The following is a 20,708-nucleotide window of genomic DNA, read 5'->3' as shown; positions in this document are numbered from 1 at the left end:
GGTCATTTTTGGCACTTTTGAAAATTTTCAAATTTTTGGGGGGAGTAGTACCTGCGAGATACTTTTTAGGAGCGGGGACCACCTTGGGGTATAAAGATGGTGGACTTCTTGCACATGGTGGGGATCCTCCAAGTGGGAGAGGGCGGTGCACTTTTTGGGAACACCAAAGCCTAGGGAGATGTACTTTTTTGGACTCATATGGGGGGGTGATGGGACCCTTTATAGACCTTATTAGTTCTTAATCCATTTTGCTAATCCACTCCTTATGAGGCCCTTTTTGAGTCTAAAATTCCCCTAATGAGCTCTTTGGTGCAGGGGTTGCAAAGAAACGTCAAAAAAAGTCCACAAGGTTTATGTTGCATGGGCAAAATTTATGAAGATGGGTGAACAAGTGTGCAATTAATAAGCATTATGAAATATAACAAGTATGCAAAAATTGGCATGTATTAAGAAGAAATACCTCGGCCATTACAAACAGTCGAGGGCTACATAGATACACTCACACCTTGGCTCGAGTAGGAGCACTCACTCAAGCAACAAGACCACTTAACTTGCCACTCACATAGACAATGGAGTGAGAAAAGGTCTTTGCTTTATTAAAAAACTAATTACTTATAATTTATTGATTCCCTTCTAGGAAGCTCTATCAACTGTCTTCCTACTTCCTAACCGAAAACCTTTCTAAATAGCTAACTCTTATTATGTTGGTTGAGTTTGTTGTTTATTTTTGTTCCAACCATAGCCCTGATTTAGGATAATCACATTACTTGGTGTTGACCCCTGCAGGGTCAATCGTGACTTGACCCAAGAAAACTAGGAATTCTAGTTAGCCGAAAGAGCAACCAAGTGACAGGATTCTCCAAGCGCTGGGTTTTCGAATGGTAAGGGTAGACACCAGGTCACCAAAGGACATGGTCTAGTGGTTGTAAGTAGAAGGCTCATGAGATGGATATGTTTAAAAGTATTTCGATGTCCAGACACAGATGCTCTTTTCTTTCAAGTGTTCCATGATGTGTCTGATTGTCTTTTTTATAAAAAGTCAATTCATCAAAAAAAGCCTATCACACACATCCAGCCCTTGAAGGAAAATAGCATCATCTAAAAGACTTTTAGACATATCCAATTCTTGAAGGAGAGTCAAAATAGTTGGAGGAGGATTGAAGGAGAAGCAGTCCTAATTGTATATATACTTTGACCTTTCCAAGCAAGCTTTGGATGAGTTGAGATGCAGTCATGCTAGAGTATTGCATCATGGAGATAGCAACCCATGTCTAGAAATGAATGCTCAGTTTGTAGACTACATGGATCCTTAGCATCTATTACAAGGGAGACCAAGTTGGGTATTGTAAGGTATGTGTGGGAGCCAGTGCTTTGTTCAAAGGGATACTTTGAGCGGCACTCCCTTGCAAGACCAAGTTGAGTATCCTAAGGCCTGTGTGGAAGCCAATGCTCTATCCAAAGGGAGACTTTGAGTGGTGCTCTATTGAATGCATTCATGGTAGATGCAAGCATTGTAGTGTACAACATGTCTATCCAAATGAAATGAGGGAAGACAACGTTCTATTTATAAAACGGGGGAGATTTGATTATGTTGATATTGAAGGATCAAATTAAAAAAGATGGCTTTTACAGTACAAGAAAAGTCCGTTGGAGGGAGGTGGAGGGAGCTTATAGATCACTTTGTTAAATCCATGCTAAAATATGTGCTTCACAATTTCACGGCCAATTGACAAGACAAGCAATTCAGGACGTGCCTTACTAATTTCCTCCATGACACAATCATATCCCCCATGACATAATCATCTATGTGATAGGTTTTTCTAAAAATTAATTATTTCAAAAAGCAATATGAGATACAAAGTGCTCACTGATATAACAAGAAAATAACAATTTTAGTGCATATCATGTACAACCTCTACTTGCATTGGGAATGGTTTTAAAAACATGATCTGCATGTAAAAGAAATAGTAACAACTTTTTGTATTATTAGATGGTGCTTCCTCTTAATTTAAACCAACCCTTGGATTCTACTTTATTGCAAGGTTTGAATCGTGGATCTCTAAACATGATGTGGAAGTTCTTTGGTTCTAGGATTTAAGTTTTAGTTGCAAGCTCTATCCAGACAAAAAAGGGCAAGATTGTCTTCAAAATGGATTTAGACACACATGAGCACATCAGCTCGGTGTAAATCAATAAGACAATACAAGAAAATATACTATCATTGTATATTCTCTTGGAGGAAAATGCATTCCTGAATCACCCATCTTGTAAAACCATCGCATAATCCCAAATCTTAAAATAGCATACTCTCTACTTTAATCTCCCGCATACAAGTTTCCTCCTAAAAGCCACCTATCTTGCCACATCAACAATTCAAAAATAGCATGATTGCTATTTTAGGATCACTAAGGAAAGCTCAAAATTACTCCTCCTAAAGGTGAAATTTTAGAATTTGAAGCCCTCAAAATTTAACTCTCCTAGGCAATCTTGATATCACAAGACCCAAAGTCCAAAACTTTTAATTTTGATGTATTCCACTAATTAAATTTTCACATTTGAAACTTTTGAGAATCTCAAGGGACTATATTGATAGCCTTACCAAGAGGTACATAATGAGGCAATTCAGTGATTGAGTCACCATCGCCTAGGTGTTCCATAAGAAGCTCATACACCTTGAAGTAATCCATAACTTGCAAAAAAATCTCATATGTGTTGAGATATCGAGCTCCACTCTTGATATGCCAAGATGACCGTTGTGCATTTATGTCACCGACTTGTTAGCTGCAGATGCAGTTGGTACACCGCCCATGAATAATAGCTAGATGACAGCTATCTTTATGTACTCTAGTTAGTGGCTCAGTTAGTATGCCACCTTAGTTAGCTGAGTTTGGTTTGAGACCCACATACAGGGTTCATCTATCCTTTTGTACAAGTGTTCTTTTGGCTTTCACAACTACGAAGGGGAAAATTGTTTTCAGCCTCCACCTTTGTGTGTATTCCCCCATTGTGTATGTGAGAAAGCCGCAAGTGAGACTCCTTCCTTCTCTCCCACTCTCTTCACAATATGTGTATCAAGACATATGTGGTTTCATCCATGTGGTTACAAGCCTTTTTAAGCAACCACGCTTCACATAGGTCAACGGATAAGTGTATTAACCTTTCATATCTAGTATCCACAATTGGACCTCGCATCACTATTGAAGTAGACTATAAAGGAAGTCCATAAATGATAAAGAAATATTCAAACAAGGTTCATAAAGCAATTGCCCATCCATATCCCATAAAGCAAGCATTGCTTATCTATAGTCCAATAGGGTAAAACAAAAACATCTATTCCCATTTACTTGGGGATTAGTCGTATTCTTCAATCCCATGCATTGCTATATGGGAAAGTATGGATATATGATATCCATTTATTGCTTATCTATAATCTAGTAGGGTAAAACAAAATCCCCATGTACTTGGGGACTAGTCATAATCTTCAATCCCATGCATTGCTACATGGGAAAGTATGGATATATGATATACATGGCATAAATGGTCATCAACCACTATAACGAGACATATATAGGACTGTATATCCACAATGGACATCGACCACATGACGACACATATATACCCACAAGTCTACTATCTTCCACATGAGTCGATTCATTTTGCACAAAACCAACCAACTATCGACCATTTTAGCATTAAGCAATGACCTTTCATTAGCATGTCCTATCATAAGATATTTTTTTGTGTTACTCTTACATAAAGAGGTAATGTTTGCAAAAATTTAAGTATTATATGTCAACCTCCCTCATCATTTGAATTCAAGAGATTTGTAAGCAACACTAGCCCACTACTTATAAGAACAAAAAAGAGTCATTGTTGTACCATTGAACTCTTTGTTGGCTAAGTGCACCTCACCACCATTCTTAGCAAATTATTACAACCAATTATCCAAGGTAATAGCCATGTATGCCAATGATTGCCTTGATGTTTAAAGTTTAATATCGATAGCATTCCATTTGTCATTTTGCCATTGCAATAAATCAAGCAAAGAAGCCATCACATTGTCAAGTTGGCAAAGAGGATATGTTTGACCAATGAGACATGTATATGCCTTTGCCTACATATATTTATCCAATAAGATAGGTGTGTGCCTTATGTATCAACACACTTGTAGTGACTTTGCCATTGGAGATCATGCTATAGTGATACAAGCATGTTTCCATGAAAAGACCATCGTTCATATCTAAAATAGGATTCTCTAAGGGCACTATAAAGGAGCCACAATCAATTGATTACATGTCTTTATCAACGTCTTTACGTAATATTTATGGATATTTTAACCAATAAGACATGTCTTATTTAACCAATAAATTAGAAAAGTGTATCTTATGTTTACATGTTTGTATTGAGTTCACCATTGAGATCAACCATCTTTTTCTCCAAAGAAAAGACCTTTCTATTAATGCTCCAAAAAGCAACCATACAAATCAACAATTCTTAAAACAATGATTGTGGAAAACATAAAAAATAAAACCAACTAAAAAGAAACACCAAACTTCTCATACAAATGTGTTTTGCACATTTGAATTAGGATTTACTAGGTTCATATGAGAACCCCAATCACTTGAGAATATGTCTTCATCACATGTGTCTCTTATTTGAGGTTTATCATAACTTTGAACATTTGTTCGATAAATCATTTTGCATGTACCATATCAAAATCACATATCAACAATCACACTCACAGTAGTGCATCAAAGTGGTTTATAACCATAGCCCATCATATGGCCAAGACACAAGGTCGAGTTGTCAAATCTAAAGTTTATAAATAAGAGTGTATCCATAATTGATTATCATAAACAAATGTAATATCATGAACAAAAGTGTCTACGTAATGGATCTCCAACATGTCTCAACAAGTATGCATCTTCTCTAAAGCTATCATTGGGACATCTACTACACATGTAGCGATCACACACACACGTGTGTATGCAAGCACATGGATACATGCATGCATTTTCTATGGAGCTAAGGGGAATGGTGAAGGAAGTAAAGTGTACAAGGGGTTGGAGAGTAAGAGGGAGGGATTGTCACAAAGTCCTAAGTGAAGAGAAGGTCCAAGGGGTCACTCTATAAAAAGCCATGGGACATGTGAGCAAGCACACATTTAAAATACCCTATATTCAAAGTTTTGAAAAATTTGGTATAACTGTTTAACCCTTTCTCACACATACATGTAATTTTGAATTTAAAAGTTGAGTTTGTACTTGTACATAGCATAAATATATTAGGTAAGTCTTTTTAACCCCTTATCCATAAATGGACCACATGTACATAGCATAAATATACTAAGTCATTTTAGCCTTCTCTCGCACACATACATGTAATTTTGAATTTAAAAGTCCCATCCGTACATGTACCTAGCATAAATATTAGTTAAGTCTTTTTAACCCCTTCCTTATCCATAAATGGCCCATAAGTCTCCCATATTAAATAATCTTGAGAGGGGTGGTAGACTATTGCCAGGCAGAGGGTGCAAAGAAGGGAAGGAAGAGTGCGAGGGAGTGACAAATGTCAAAGGCCATGGGTTGTTGTGGAGAGAAGATAGGAGAGTGGGAGAGGGGTGCAAAGAAATACAAAGTGGAGAGTGAGGGGGAGAGACGGGACTACATAAGCCCTCCAGTAAAGGGAAGGAAGTGGGGTGAGGGCAACGGAGGAACGTGAGGGGGAGTTAGGAAGTGATACGGGAAGTTAGGGGGACCTGCAAACCAAAGGTATCGATATTAGCCTCTTCAATCTCAGGCGGGATGTATTCTTATTGCCCCTACCCTTAATTGTAGATGGAATTTAGTTAAATCTACAAGCAATATTAATAGGGCAAGACCATTAATGAAAGCTTATACTCCTTCCAAGGCATCCTGCTTTGCATGCCAGACTCAGTCGTTCTTAGGCAGACGGACTTTCAAAATAGAAGTACCACAAGCGTTCACAGGTATTGCCATATTGATTGCAGCGTCTGAAAAAATAAGATGAAAGAATGAGGGCTTTTGGTGATTTCACGCTCTGTAGAGGCAGGCACCCAGAACTCCTTTTGGGCCTGTTGCTTCTCTACCATATGGTGATGAAGAGGCTCTAAATTAATGACAGAATATATGACACAATGAGCAACTAGAGTGATGCATACTTATTGAAGAAATGACTACAGATCCAGTGTGTTAATGCAATTCAGACGTTGCACTTTTGAACCTCCTCATACCAACGTTCTTCCGGCACATACTCATTGTTCATGCTCTGTAGATACACATCTTCGTTATCCTCAAACGGTTCAAGCTCCCTCCTTAGCATCTGCAACATATCAGACTCCTCTGCTTCCTTGGCTTCTGCTGCAAGGTGCTCAGCCTCTAGGGCTGCTTCAGCCTCCCCAGCATCCACTTCAGTGAACTGAAATTTCACACGCTCGGCCATGACACACATGGGACAAACAGTAGATTTCTGCAATCGAGCCTCTAAAAGCCGCTGCTGAAATGTGGCAATCTCTGTTGCATGCTTTCTCTTTAATTTTTCTATCTCCCGATGCAGGATATCAACATCTTGTTCAGCAAGTGCAGCAGCATCCTAGATTGGCATACGTCAGCTACGTTAGTAAAAGGCGGATAACTTTCTTACAGATCTATCACCACAAAACTGAAGACGAAACCTTCAGGGCAAAGGTCAATTGCAAGACATACGTTGAAGTGGATGAAAGGAAGGCAAGTACTTTTAATAGACTAGCAGAGGTCTAAAGAAATAACTTACTTGAGCTATTAATACAGCTTCTTCCGCCTCCTTCAGCCGCACAAGGAGCTCACCTGCAGCCTGAACTGCATCAGCTGTGTCTCGTACCTGGGCTTGTAGACCCTCGATCTGCTCCTTAGCCAATTGTCTTTCCTGCTCCTGCTCAAACTTGATAGTAGCAAGCTCCGCTGCCTGAGCTTCAAATGACTTTGTTTTTAAAAATCCAACCTTTCCAGCCTTCTTTTTAGCGTCAGACATAGCATCTCTGATTTTCCTATGCTTTGCCAACAAAGAAATGTGCTTCTCTTGTAGTTCTGCATATTGATCAAGCAGTCGGGCATGCCCTTGCATAGCCATTTGTAAAGCTTCCTTCATCTCCTCCACACACCTTTGCTCTCCCTCAGCTTCTTGTTTCCTCTTTTCAGCAAGCTGTTTGTACTCCTCAAGCTCAACTCGCAATTCCTCAGGCGCTGCCATCCACTCGACATGCTCTCTACGCATACCTCCTGCCAAAGCTGTCTCCACATTCTGCATCGACGTATGATAAAATCAATATCAACCTAAAAGTTCCAAAAAAAAACAAGGATACAACATCCTCAACCTGTAGAAGTAGGACGAATGGCCTATGTGAGAGACATCTTATATTACCTGAGTAAGATAAATTTCAGATTCTTTAAAGAGATTTTTTGACTCCTTGGTAGCCAGAAGCTCCACATTTGCACACTCACAACAGGGATCAGATAGAGTAGGCAAATGAGTATCTTCTGTGACCTTTGGCTCCAGAGTTCCTGGCATGGCCATGGTCATATTGTCAGAAAACCTTGCCGGGGAAGTCTGTACACTTTTGTCAACTGCATTTCTTGATTTTAGCTTATCAAACTCGTGATTCTGAAAGGAAAATTGAGCTAATGATGGACGAGTGCTAGTTATCTTTTTCTGATGGTTTTCAAGGATCTGTAAACCCCGATGTAGACTTGCAGCCAGTCGATCAGTGGGCGAGGACAAATTTTTGCTAGACCTAACCAATACATGTTCCTTTGTTGGCTTCTCTCCACTGCAATTTGCTTGTAAAGCCCTGGGCTCAACAACCTCATGGGCATCTGCATATTCTAAAGGCCAAGCCTGAAGGCTCGCATTTGCTGCTACAACAGGAAGCATATTTTCCCCAAGGCTTATCTTCTTATCTCCGGGCAGTCTTGGAGAAATGCTCAAGGTAGGGGCCTGCAGAGCAACTAAATTCGAAGATATGCTTAAAACAGGAGACCTCAAAGCACAATTTGATTCCGGAGTCTCAGAAACTTCAGTATCTGTGCAGTTTAATGGCGTGGAAGCTGGATTGCACTGGCCCAAGGAGTCATTCTGAAACAAAGCATTTGCATCATTTAATATTGGAGACAAATGCAGCTCCATTTCCAAATCCACAGCTGATTTATCGAGAAACAGTTCTTTGTCACTCAGTGAAAGCTGCAGATCAGCCTTGACTGATTCATCTTCACTGATCAAAGGGTTTTTTGCATTAATATCTGCCACACTCTTCTTATAAGCCTGAAGGCCATCATTTTCTGTTAGAACAGGAAGCATATTTTCCTCAAGGATTCTCTTATCATCCTCATGAAATCTTGGAGAAACGCTCAAACTGGGGACCTGCAGAGAAACTAAATTCAAAGATATGCTTGAAAGAGGAGACCTCAAAGCACAGTCTGATTTTGGAGTCTCAGCCTGACAAGACACTTCAGTATCTGTGCAGTTTAATGGCATTGAGCCTGGATTGCATTCTGTATCAATTAATATTGGAGACAGATGCAGTTCCATTTTTAAATCCATGGCTGATTCATCATGAAACAGTCCTTTCTCACTTGGTGAAAACCATGGATCAGCCTTGACTGATTCATCTTCACTGGTCAAACAGTTTATGGCATCAATGTGTTCTGCACTCTCCTGTAAGGGCCGAAGGCTTTCATTTTCTGCTATAACAGGAAGCATTCTTCCCCCAAGGCTTCTCTTGCCCTCTTCATGCGATCCTGGAGAAACACTCAAGGTAGGGGCCTGCAGATCAACTAAACTTGAAGATATGCTTAAAAAAGGAGACCCCAAAGGACAGTTTGACTCCAGAGGCTCAACCTGACAAGAAACTTTTGTATCTGTGCAGTTCAATGGTGTTGAACCTGGATTACATTGGCTCAAAGAGTTGTACCGTATTAAAGCATCTGTGTCAGTTATTATTGGAGACGGATGCATTTCTATTTTTGGATCAATGGCTGATTCATCAAGGCACAGTCCCTTCACACTCAGAGAAATCAGAGGATCAGCCTTAATTGATTCGTCTTCACTGGTTGATGGATTTATTGCATCAATGCATTCCACACTCTCATCATCAATCTCCATTTCTTCATCAGTATCAGTATCTGTATGGGGCAATACCATTGGACTTCTAAGACTCATCCTCAACAAATTGTAGCTTCTGCGAGCATTCCAACCAGTTGAGTAGCTGCCAGCACCTGCATTTTGAGTGTCGGTTGACTTCATTCTCATAAGTTCATCCTGTTCAGAAAACAAGAAGAATTAAACAGAAAACTGTTGATAATCATGCACATCTCTAATACTTTCCAATCAGCGAAATGCACCAGCAACAGCAACTAGATTCCTAATTTTGTTAATTCTTGCCATTTTAGCATACCTTTTGTTGGTCAAAATAAACATAAAGCAAAGACAGTTTACCTTTAGTTGACGGATTTGTTCTCGCAAAAAATTAACATCATTTTCTGTTTCTTCATTAACTACTGCTTTATTTTTAATAGCCTTAGCCCGTTGGGCAAATCGTAACGTGCTCATGGTCTCACTTTTGCAACTGTATAAAGCATCAAACTTGGCATCAGCTCACCCCACCTTCTAGATAACAACCTAAAAAGCTCTGACTGCGAAGCTTGTTACCTGCTTGCAGGTGAGATTGCACAGATCATTGCAAGTTTTGCATTTCCACCAAGTGATTCCTGTAGAAGGAAAGTGAGCCTTGAATCACGATATGGAATATGTCTTGGCTTGCCCGTTTGTGAAACCTCAGCCAGAATATTTATCAGATTCCTGCAACAAAAAATCGGGAGCATATAAATAATTGCTGTAGATGCTACCATTGAGATATACTGCATGACCGAAAAAAGGGTAAGCAAAGCTTAAAGGCATTCTCACCCAAGCTGTGAAAGAGAACGATTAATATTTCCTGCTTCTTTCAAGCGTTCACCAGCAGCACCTGTCAGCTTTTGTCGCTCAGACCCAGCCAGATCAACAAGGTTCATCCTGCTCGTTCTAACACTGCTCATACCATCTGCAGAACTCTACAAATATGCCAATCATTATAAACCTTCAATTTGGTAATCAAAATCATTACTCAATTTGTCCATCTCTTATAAGCAAGAGCTTAGCACATTACAGTCAGTGTTCAAACCATAATACCACCACCTCCATTACATGAGATGTTTGGACAATGGGTGGTGTTTAGTGTTTATCCCACTACGAGTTGTCAGCACATGGCAGAAGGTATGGGAAATAGTAACTTACCTTGCACCGTGACTCAATGACACATGTAAACACGCTATGGGATCGAGAACTCTCCACATTCATACTTGTAGATGCAACCCTTCTATTTCCCAAGCCCTGTGCATATAGTGGTTGAGATTATTAAATCTGACAGAAGATGCATTACGAGATACAGAAATAATTGATATATAGGAAGGTCAAAATAGTGCAAAAAAGGACCAGATGCATTAAGACATACAGAAACTATTGAAATATAGGAGGAGATGCATATAGATATAGAGTGAAGGATTACCTTGAGCATAAGGTGAAAAACATCATTAACAGTAGAAACATACTCCTCTGTAAGATTCTCAACATATATGCCTGTTTTAGTATCCTCCCTGACCTGCACGATTTCCTATATTTTTTCAGCTTTTTTTAAGCACATACTGGCAGCATGAAGCAGAGAAGCTCATGCTAAAAAAAGACTCAGGGGACAAATAGAGGAGCCACTAGACCATGCAATCTTACCTGCAAAATCTTTTGCACTGGTTCCAGCAAATCTGTGATCTGTTCATTGTAGATCTGTGTACAAACCAGGAGATCAACTCTCTCTCTCTCTCTCTCTCTCTCTCTACCCCACTTTGGGATCCCACCCCTCCCTCACCAAGTTCCCTCACCTCCCTTCCTCTCCTGCTGGCTTGTCGCCATCGGCTCCTGGCTGCACTTCTCTCCTTCTAACCTTTCTACATGAGATTGAGACTTAATGTTGTCATCCCTTCTACTTACAACCTTCTCCCATGGAACCGTGACCAAGACAGCTCATAAATTAGTATCCAGATAGTATGTGCCCCTGATCAATGTGCCACTGCATAAGCTTGCTTCCTTCTTCACATGTCCAGACCAAAAGATCTTAAGAGACTCAGTGCTGGATGACCATTGTTACCCTTAAATCGGACTACAGAACAATTATCTGATGCTTGACAAATTTGTTTATACCATAGAGAACCTATGTTTCTCAATTGTGAGATCATATGCTTTTGGAGATACCATCTTGCAGATACATATAGCGCTGCTACTAAAAGACAGGTCAGAATTTGGACAGGACAAAATCCTTAGCAAGATTGGACATGAACAAAATTGGACTAAACATGATATCGACAGCTATTTCTGTAGAGTTGCAGCTTGTAATACTTGATACGAAACGATCCTTTGTCCCATAAATCATCCCCAGCTCTCCAATGGCTGTTTAAATTATCACATCATACTCTAGCATACTAGAAGAGTAAATAGTGATATCTCCTCATGCATACTAGAAAACTAAATAGTGATACCTCAAGGAAGGAGCAACGGCATTGATAACGTAGCTGCTTGTCAGTATTTTTCTTTTCTTCCTGTTCAAGACAATATATAGAAAGGGGCCGAATTTCAATAAAGTGCCAGGCCTGTAAATCCACAAGCCTGAAACCAAATTTGTATTGTGTTTAATAACTGAATTATGCAGCCACCATTTGCATAGCTTACCTCTTTTATCCGCTGAAATAGACTCTCAAATACCCGTGGAGTTAGACCTCTTCCTTCGTTGGGTGGATGAGCTGTAACTAGATCTTGTGTCACTCCCCACATTGTATATGTCTTCCCACTTCCTGTCTGTTCCAAACAAAGGACAAATTAGCAATGCTCAACAACATCCTCAGGAGGAAAAGATGGGACATCAGACTTATGATAAAATCAAAATAAAATGTCTCTCAGTTTCACATGGAGGAAATCTGGTTTAAGGAATGGGTGACTAAAGCACCGATTTCAGGACAAGAATGAGAGGTGCTTTACCTGTCCATATGCAAAGATGGAGCTGTTGAATCCTTGGAGACAATTCTCCACTAGTGGTAAACCAACCATCTCAAACATTGTTTGCTGCCAAAAAACCATGCTTATGAGCTGAAAATTGCCACAGTACAGAATTTCTTACAAAAGATAAAGAGTGACTCCTACTTAAGTAAGAAGCATTGAACCTGCTGTGCATTCAACTATGCAAAGCTTCATTGGATTGGAACTCGAAACGTTGCAATTTTCTTACCTGGGGGGTGTCTGTTCCTGCTACCTGATCAAAGGTGAAACGTTGATCATTGATGCACAAAGAATCATCAGACAGCCTTTGAATTATCTGTATGGCTTCTTCAGATTCCTCTCTCTTATTTAAGGGACGCATTCTTACAATCACCTGCAACCAATGTCTCAAAACCCTCAGAAAAGGTGGAAGTATATACCAAACATTTGTCATGATATGACTAAATTGGGGGGGTCAGGACTAATGTGCTAGGGTCATTAGGAAACGATGGATGGAGCTATAAAGATTCTTTGTAGAAATGTCAGCATCTTCCAAAGGTAACAGGAATCAAACACAAGATTGACGTGTTGCTTTTGAGAGGGCTAAGAAGGGTAACTTATGAGGCAATGATAAGCCAACAAATCTCCTTGTAAGTTAGAATTTTGATGTGATCATCAACCCCTGATCCAATGAAGCTCCCTCATGATTGAAGGAGATCGTAACCACCTAGACTCTCTAGCACATTTATATCTTTTTGGGCATACCAATGTACAACTAATTATTTAGTGGAACCCAAAGTAATTGGTTGTCTATGTCTTAGACCCATTATGGAGGCAATTTAAGGACCATGAGTTACATCGTAAGGATGGAAACTTTTGCTTTATCTATTGTCCAATTTTCCAGATTCACTGGGATCCTGCAAGATGGAATCTGCCATCCAAAAAGCTCTCCAAAAAGACAGTTCGATTCTTGCAACAGTACCATATAGTTTTCTGAAGGACCCATCATCAACAGCCCACACTGATTCAGGAGCAACATTGATGGCAACAATATTTTCCAGAGATTAAGCATCGTCTTTGGGCTTGCACCTAGCCAGAATCATGTCATACATGTATCCCACCGACTCAAATCACACAATGCCCAATCCTTTGTCAGCGGGGATATTTATCGGACTTCACTGCAAGCCTTTCCCTAGTGGCTGAGCCGACGTCAAACGTGTGTCAGTTCTTTCATCTTCTCAATACTCCCAGATCTATCATTCAACTATGGACAAGACGATATTGTCATACTCTCGGTTGGAAATCATGTATTGTTGCTGAAAGATATATTTATTTATTTATTAGAGAGAGAGAGAGAGAGAGAGACTTCTTTCAAAATGTGGTATTGTGCAAGATGGTCTTACATTGACCTCGTTGCATTTACCTCTATGTTTCTCTAGATCAAATGCCACCTCAATTGACCGTCAGTCCTAGTTTAGCTTCTTGAAATTTTTCACATACGTAATTTCTTTCGAATGATTCGGTTCAGTAAGTTCTGTCGTCCCGCATGGTGCTTTTAGCATGGGTTTAGGACTTTCCTTGTCTCTTTTCTTGAGACAATAGATATGCATTTTCTGACTGAGAGTGATTAATTTCAACTACACGCTAAACACAGGCTATGCTCTTACCTTTACACCGGTGTCCTGCTCATTTGAGGGGCTACTGTGAGAAATATCTGTGGGGACTGGGGCTTCCAAAATCAGCTTCCTCTTTGCAGCAACTGGTGCTTCCGTACCAACTCCTGCTGTTCGATGTACTGCTGAAGGCGTTCGAGAGGGCGGAGGTCGAGGAGGGAGGGAAAGACTGCCGTGGGTTTTCGACTTGGAAGCGGGCTTGCTTAATGTAGGCGACGCATTTGCATCGGAAAAAGGGCTATTAGCTCTTGCATCGAGAGCGCTCTCGGGGGGCATATTCTCACTATTGTGCCGAGATCTTCGGACCGGAGTGTTGACGCAGGGGAAGGAGCTCTTGGAGCGAGAGCGCGCCAAAGAAAAGGGCTCCCTGTGAGGAGACTCCCCCCTGGATAAGCGAGAGCGATGGGGAGCCATTGCGGAAGTGCGAAGGATGATTCCTGGGCTGAATTGGACCAAAATCAATACTTGAATCCAAAAGCTAAGAGAACTGGAACCATGTTAGAAAGACAAATCGATGCAATGCAGCGTGGAAGGGCACCTCCTATGTTGTTGGGGAGCTGGCTCTACTTTGAAGAGCTATCTGTGAGATGTGGGGGGAAAATGCACAAGATCTGAGCAAGCAAGGAAGGAGAGAAGATGCCAAGCACAGATGGATGCACACTTTCCCTCGTTAAATTCGAACTTCAAATCCTTGGGCCTTTGAACCCAAAAAATAAAATTCATTAGGGGGGGGGGGGGGGAAATGTTATTAAGCCTAATTCACCTAAGCTTAAGCTCTATTGCGGTGCCCAATTCCGGCGCATTCTAGAAGGTTCACCGAGCGAGTATATACAGGGGAGGGAGGGGCATGTCTTTGAATCATGGTGAAGAGGGACAAGGGGAAGGATAGGCTGAGAGAGAGAGAGAGAAAGAGAGAGAGAGAGAGAGAGAGAGAGAGCGAGAGAGAGATAGACAGACACTCTCTGAGCCGTGAGGAGAGGGAGAGGGAGTGGTGGAGAGGTGGACAAGGAGAGGTTGAGTGGAGAGAGAGAGAGAGAGAGAGAGAGAGAGAGAGCTTGTTACATTTTAGAGGAGGATGCTCTCACAATGATATGGGGGATGAGATGCACCCTGCAGAGTTGGCAATAAAAGCTTTGCACAGAGATGCCTCATTTCATATCCTCACCTCTCAACCAATTTTGACGTTATGGCCACACTGACAAGGGTAGATGCAGGTTATCTTGGATTGTCCATGCAGCTCAAAGTTGAAGGGAATTGTTGGTACACATGGCATGTCTATTGATCATGTCCTCCCATACCACTACTTTACCTAAACCATGGATGCGTCAATTTTACGAGCAAAAACCTATGAGCAGGTTTATCCGAGCGTGTTTTTCAGGAGATTTAAAAAATAGTATTTCTTTAGGAAACATGGTATTTTCACTTTTATTTTATACAAACTAGTCACTCATTCATTTTTACATAACATAAATCTTCTTATTCATAGACATCCGTTTGTACCCTTGTTATTACCTAAAAAAAGTGTTGAAAAATAATTCCTTTAAGAAACATTACTCATAATCACTCTCAATAAAATAATATTATACATAAATAATTACTTATTAAACACATTTAAATCATATGGCAATATCTTTTTAGTGTTTTTATAGTACTAATAACAAGATATTTATGGACATGTTTTTAAAGAAGTTTAAATTACTATAGACAAGTATTAACTTGGGCTTAAATATCACTTTCATAAAATACATGTAATATTTAATAGTATATATGCAAGATTTTCCAAAATATAACCCCATAGATGTGCTCAAATGGGATTTTCCAATCAATTTGAGTGGCTAAATGACTATATTTGAACATTGGATGTGAAAGTTATGTCACTTTTAAAAGTGCTATCCAAGGTAGTTTCACTGGCGAAACTACCTTGGAAGACTTACTTCAAAGGGGTTTTGCTGGCGAAACTACCTTAATGGCTTTTTCATGGAGAAGTCTACTCTACATGTGGGTTTTCAAAAGCCATCCCATTCTGTTCTCACCATTCCCAAAGATTCATGTATAAAATAGGCATTGCTATAATACTTTGCATATTTCTAAGTGAAACTATGTTTACTTCCGATCCATTTTTGCCATATTTTTGCATAGTTGGAAGCTTTTTTTTTCCTTCGCTTCGACGCTCGAAAGATTTTGCTCGGAAAATGCTCATCCCCCTAAACCATTACTAGATTCTTTGGGTCATCAAAGACAATCTATGGCGGAGTGTGCATTCATCGGACATGGATCTCCTCACAACCAGATGCCAACAAAATGGCATTCTACTAAGAGCATCATTCACTTGATCAAGGATGGCTTCATTTAGGCACTTGGGTACCTATAGACCCATTTCTCACATGTAGCACACATGGCTCCAAACATCATCCCATTGATTCAAAATCAAGGTAGGGTGAGAGGTTGAGGCCACACAACACCCGCCGATATTTGATGCTATGCACTCTATGTGACATGGATGAGGTGGAGTGAGGACTATGTATTAGAGTGACAAGGACACCCAACCAATACTAGGTGTCTTTGCTGCCACTCAATGGGAGCCAGGTGTGTTGCACTCATTGGGAGTGAAATGTTGTCGCCTATGGGCATCTACACCAAAAGCTATCATTAACTAAGAGATGTTGAGTAATTATGCAACCCCGCCTTGGCCTCTATGCATGTGAGATCTTCTTTCCATGCACAAGATTGCACTCTTTCAAAAGAAATATTTGCTACCCCTTGAGTTAAAGCACATGCTTAGTCTGATCCCTTTTCAAATTTTCAGCCGATGGTTCATCAGTCCAAACTTTCAATGCATTCACTCATCTAACCTTTATTCTTGGACCTTATCTGTCATTTATTTTTTGATTTTCTCCTTAACCTATCACTTTTTGTGTGGTTTCTCATAGGCGAGTAAGGTTTGAGTTGAAACAGTCTAACCTATACAAGGGCACTTTGTCTACTGCAATGACATAATAATAATAGACATGGTCACCAAAATCCAAGTATGGGTGGCTTATATCAAACTGCATGATGGAGAGGAACAGATTTTGTATAGGTACAAATAACTTAAGAAATAACCATTGAGGGTAGGCATGAGATGTAGAGATGTTAATGTTACATCTGTTAGATATCAATGCTCCACTCTCGTGTAACTATGTGGGAACCAGCTAACTCTATTTGTAAGCCCCCCATATGAGGAGAAGGCATTTGAGTAGCTCGGTTATCCGGTAGGTCCTGGTTTGGACACCAGATGGGGGCCATGTGTGGCTTGATGGCTGGACGGAGTTGGCACACTGCCAACTAGGCTACATGCAAGTGCGGGAAGGCATCCCATGACTGACCGCACTGAGGGTAGACGGAGCAATTCCTGGGGCAGCCCACTCTTGGGTTGCGGGGCCCGTTTGGAGCCCCAGATGATCCCGGATGGCTTTGGGCCGAACGGAGACCATAGGTTAGTTACTCTATTTTGCGCACCGGTTCTATCGTGTGGTCGGTGGCCTATTTCGGGACCGACCCCCAGTCAGCCATTTTGGGCAGACTGGGTCGATCACCCAATTGGGTCTAACCGGTCACCTAATTGGGTCTAACCGACTACTAGTGGTGGCTATATAAGAGCAAGCCCATGAAGCCCATTCATCACTGGCTACAACAACCATGATTCCTTAGCATCCAGCCTCCATCCTCTATTATTTGCAGCACGCCATCGAAGCTCCTCTCACAGGAGCGCATGGTTGGGAGGCAGCGCCATCTATTGTATCAGTTCTACAGTAATCAAATTTTTTATTCTCCATACTATCTGCTTTTCTCTCTTGCATACGAGCTCCTGTTATCTGTTGAGCACAGACGTTGTATTGTTTTCAACGAGACTGTTTGCTGCATCGGCACGCTGGTGTTCAGGAACTTCCTGCAGGAGCAGCCCATCTTACTCTATGCTTTCATTGAAATATGATGGCCTTGTAAGCTTAAAGCTTCCAGCATTTCAACATATGATGTGTATAACGTCCCAAAGTGCGCTGCTGAGTGCCACAAATATTAACATGCTTAACGCGGTCATTGCCCGTTTTGGGCATTTTGTGGGTCGAATAAGCGGCTGGCCAGAGAGAAACTTTGAAATTTCCTTGGTTTTGATGGTTAAAGGGAAAAATCAAAGTCCATTTAAAATGTGGGAGGTCAAAATAGCAAGTACCTAGATGTTTACGCTATAACCTCATCCTTTGGACAAGACGAAGAAAAGACTTTTTGATGATGACTAAAGTCAAAGAATAGACTCCATAATATAAAGCTCCTATGATAAAACATAAAGACTTCAAAGAGGGGACTACGTAAGGGTTGCTATCATACATACATATATCAAAAGAAAAAGAAGTGGTTTAGGATTCAAGGCCTAGCTACATGGTTCATAGTTACAATGCCAAGATCATGTAATTCAATGTAAGGTTTTCAGGGGTAGCTAATTTGGTAGTTGCAGAGAGGGTGAAGTCCTACGATCATGAAAATGGGAACAACTCCTCAATCTTGCTAAATATAAGGCCTATATGTAATGCATTTTGTTTCACATTTTCAAAAAGCCCAAATTTTATCCAATTCAAGCATGAACATTAATTACCAAGGCACATGAACTCGCACATGAATTATTTGTAAAGTAAATCCAAAATGCAATTTCAAAATCAAAGCATGTTCAAAATATTTTGCAATATATTTTCCATAAAAATGATGTTCAAGTTAGGGTGATGTTTCTTGTGACTTCTAATTTACAATAATCTCATACTCTTTCTTCTATAATAAGGAAGGAGGCCTCCAAGTCAATCATTTTGTCAAATACACATATGTCCTCTTGTCAATAGGAGGTGTTTGTAACATAACTCAAATGTGTGGATAAGACATCAATGAAATTAGAATGAAATCTTCGTAATCTAGATTCTTGGACCATCTAAGGACAGTAACTCCTTCCTCTTGTAACCATAATCAAATTACATGGTATCAGAGCCTAGACTCTAGCAAGAAGATTTGGTAGTGTGTTTTTGTTTGCGAGCAGATTGTGAGAGATGGCCCAGCCCGCAAGACTGTGAATCCCACCGTTCGGCGAAAGCGGAAAGTTGGATGGCACTAACTATCCACAGATACTGCTACTGGGGTGGACATGAAGCCGGCCGAATCCAGCCAATGCAACACAATAGATAGTACCAACTGCAGATGAGATTCTCGCGTGGACAAGAAAAAATGCAGATGCACTGTGTTCTATTGTCTGCAGTGTAAGTGATTCTGTCATGGCGTTAATTCAACATGTCACCACAGCGGAGGAGGCATGGATGGTCTTGAAAAATCAGTACGAGACCACGAATCAAACGCGGATTCAGAATCTGGAGACTCAACTCGCGAACGAGAAATTGTCTAAGTCTGAAGCGGCAGAGAAGTTCATCACTAGGATGAAGAATCTGCGCGATCAGATGACTGCGATTGGCATCACCATCACCAGCGAGAATCTAGCACGAAGGTGCATACGGATTCTCCCACCAAAGTATGATGGTCATGTTACGACGTTGAATACGCAGAACAGAAATTCACCCCTCAACTTTGAGGATTTCAACGTGATGCTTCTAGAGAAGGAGATGCGTCAAAAGATGAGGACTGGAGAAGATTCGGCTTTCTATGCTGGATCAAAGAAAGGTAAGGGTAAGGACTCTGGTAACCCATCTTCTTCTGATGATAAAAAGAGAAAGAAGAAGATCAAGTGCTTCTATTGCAACAAGGCAGGGCACAAGCAAAATGAGTGCCGGAAGAAGATTGCAAATGAGAAGAACGGAGTAAAGAAAGAGTCCAGCAACAGCGCGCAAGCAGTACCAATAGAGTTGTTCGTAGCAATTTGAGGAGATTTGCACGGAGGCAGTTCATGTACCTGCGGATGAACCTTGGATTATTGATAGTGGTGCATCGCACCACATGACCAGTCGAAAGGATTGGTATACCTCTCTACAGCCGGTAGGGAATGACATCCTGGTAGTAGTCGGCAATGATGCAAAATGTCCAGCAAAAGGAAAAGGTACAATTGCTCTCAAGTCACATGGAGTTGTAAAACAGTTGTCCAATGTTCTTTATGTGCCAGATATCAAGAGGAACTTGTTGTCCGTTTCTGCGATCACGGATTGGGACCTCAAAGTTCAATTCGATAAGAATGGTACACAGATCTTGAATCTTCAAGGGAAGGTCATTGGTAAAGGTACACGGCGCAACAACATCTATGAACTCTCGGCTTTCAATGCTCGAGTAGATGTGAAGAACACTAAGCTATGGCACGAGCGGTTTGGCCATCTAAACCTTAGTTCTTTAAAGGAGATGCATAAAAGTGGAATGATTGCAGACCTACCAGAAATTACAGATCTGCCCGATGTACTTGAAGCTTGCATGATGGGCAAGCAGCATCGGCAGCCCTTTCCTAAAGAGGCCAGCAGGGCAAAGGCTCCTCTAGAGCTCGTTCACACGGACCTCTACGGAAAGATGGAGACGGAAGCTTTTTGGGTGGTTCCTACTACTTCATGACACTGATCGATGACTACAGTAGAAGGATATGGATATACTTCCTGAAGACTAAAGACGAGGCTTTTAGTAAGTTCAAAGAATGGCATGTAATGGTCGAGAAAGAAATGGGGAGGAAGGTGAAAAAGTTGAGATTAGACAGAGGTGGAGAGTTCACATCAACTGAATTCAAAAGTTACTGCAAGAGTCACGGGATCAAGAGGCAGAAAGCCCTGCCACATACATCACAGCAAAATGGAGTAGCAGAATGCAAGATGCGCGTCATCTACGAAATGGGTAGGAGTATGATGAAAGGGGAAGATTTGCCAAAGACTTTCTGGGCTGAAGCATGTAACACTGCAGTTTACATTCTAAATCGTAGCTACA

The 20,708-nt window shown here is 40.8% G+C and overlaps 1 protein-coding gene across 1 annotated transcript; it reads right to left on the bottom strand.

Annotated features, from left to right (window-relative positions):
* Positions 1-5,907: 5,907 nt before the first annotated feature.
* On the bottom strand, positions 5,908-14,412 carry LOC147882275 (kinesin-like protein KIN-12A). The gene is made up of 14 exons (XM_087401538.1): positions 13,779-14,412; positions 12,362-12,505; positions 12,115-12,198; positions 11,809-11,934; positions 11,619-11,678; positions 10,816-10,869; positions 10,598-10,690; positions 10,327-10,422; positions 9,958-10,103; positions 9,703-9,852; positions 9,490-9,619; positions 7,420-9,312; positions 6,793-7,299; positions 5,908-6,612 (listed from the first exon to the last, which is right to left on the bottom strand). Exons 1-14 carry the CDS (start codon positions 14,196-14,198, stop codon positions 6,223-6,225), a joined length of 4,293 nt encoding a protein of 1,430 aa, XP_087257664.1. The 5' UTR covers positions 14,199-14,412; the 3' UTR covers positions 5,908-6,222.
* Between the last annotated feature and the right edge of the window lie 6,296 nt (positions 14,413-20,708).

Source organism: Dipteris shenzhenensis, chromosome 30 (genome assembly GCF_047967505.1).
Source record: "Dipteris shenzhenensis isolate YYH24624 ecotype China chromosome 30, Dip_SZ_1.0, whole genome shotgun sequence".
NCBI classification, from domain to species: domain Eukaryota; kingdom Viridiplantae; phylum Streptophyta; class Polypodiopsida; order Gleicheniales; family Dipteridaceae; genus Dipteris; species Dipteris shenzhenensis.
The sequence above is the reverse complement of the archived record's forward strand: the minus strand, read 5'-3'. Positions and strand labels throughout refer to the sequence as shown.

What these genes read in the sequence shown, in the direction of transcription:
- LOC147882275 (XM_087401538.1), bottom strand. Translation starts at nt 14,198, where the DNA reads ATGGCTCCCCATCGCTCTCGCTTATCCAGGGGGGAGTCTCCTCACAGG. An exon ending in TTTTTCACCTTATGCTCAAG is followed by an intron (nt 10,423 to 10,597) that starts GTAATCCTTCAC and finishes CTATATGCACAG; the next exon opens with GGCTTGGGAAATAGAAGGGT. An exon ending in AAGCTGTATTAATAGCTCAA is followed by an intron (nt 6,613 to 6,792) that starts GTAAGTTATTTC and finishes ATGCCAATCTAG; the next exon opens with GATGCTGCTGCACTTGCTGA.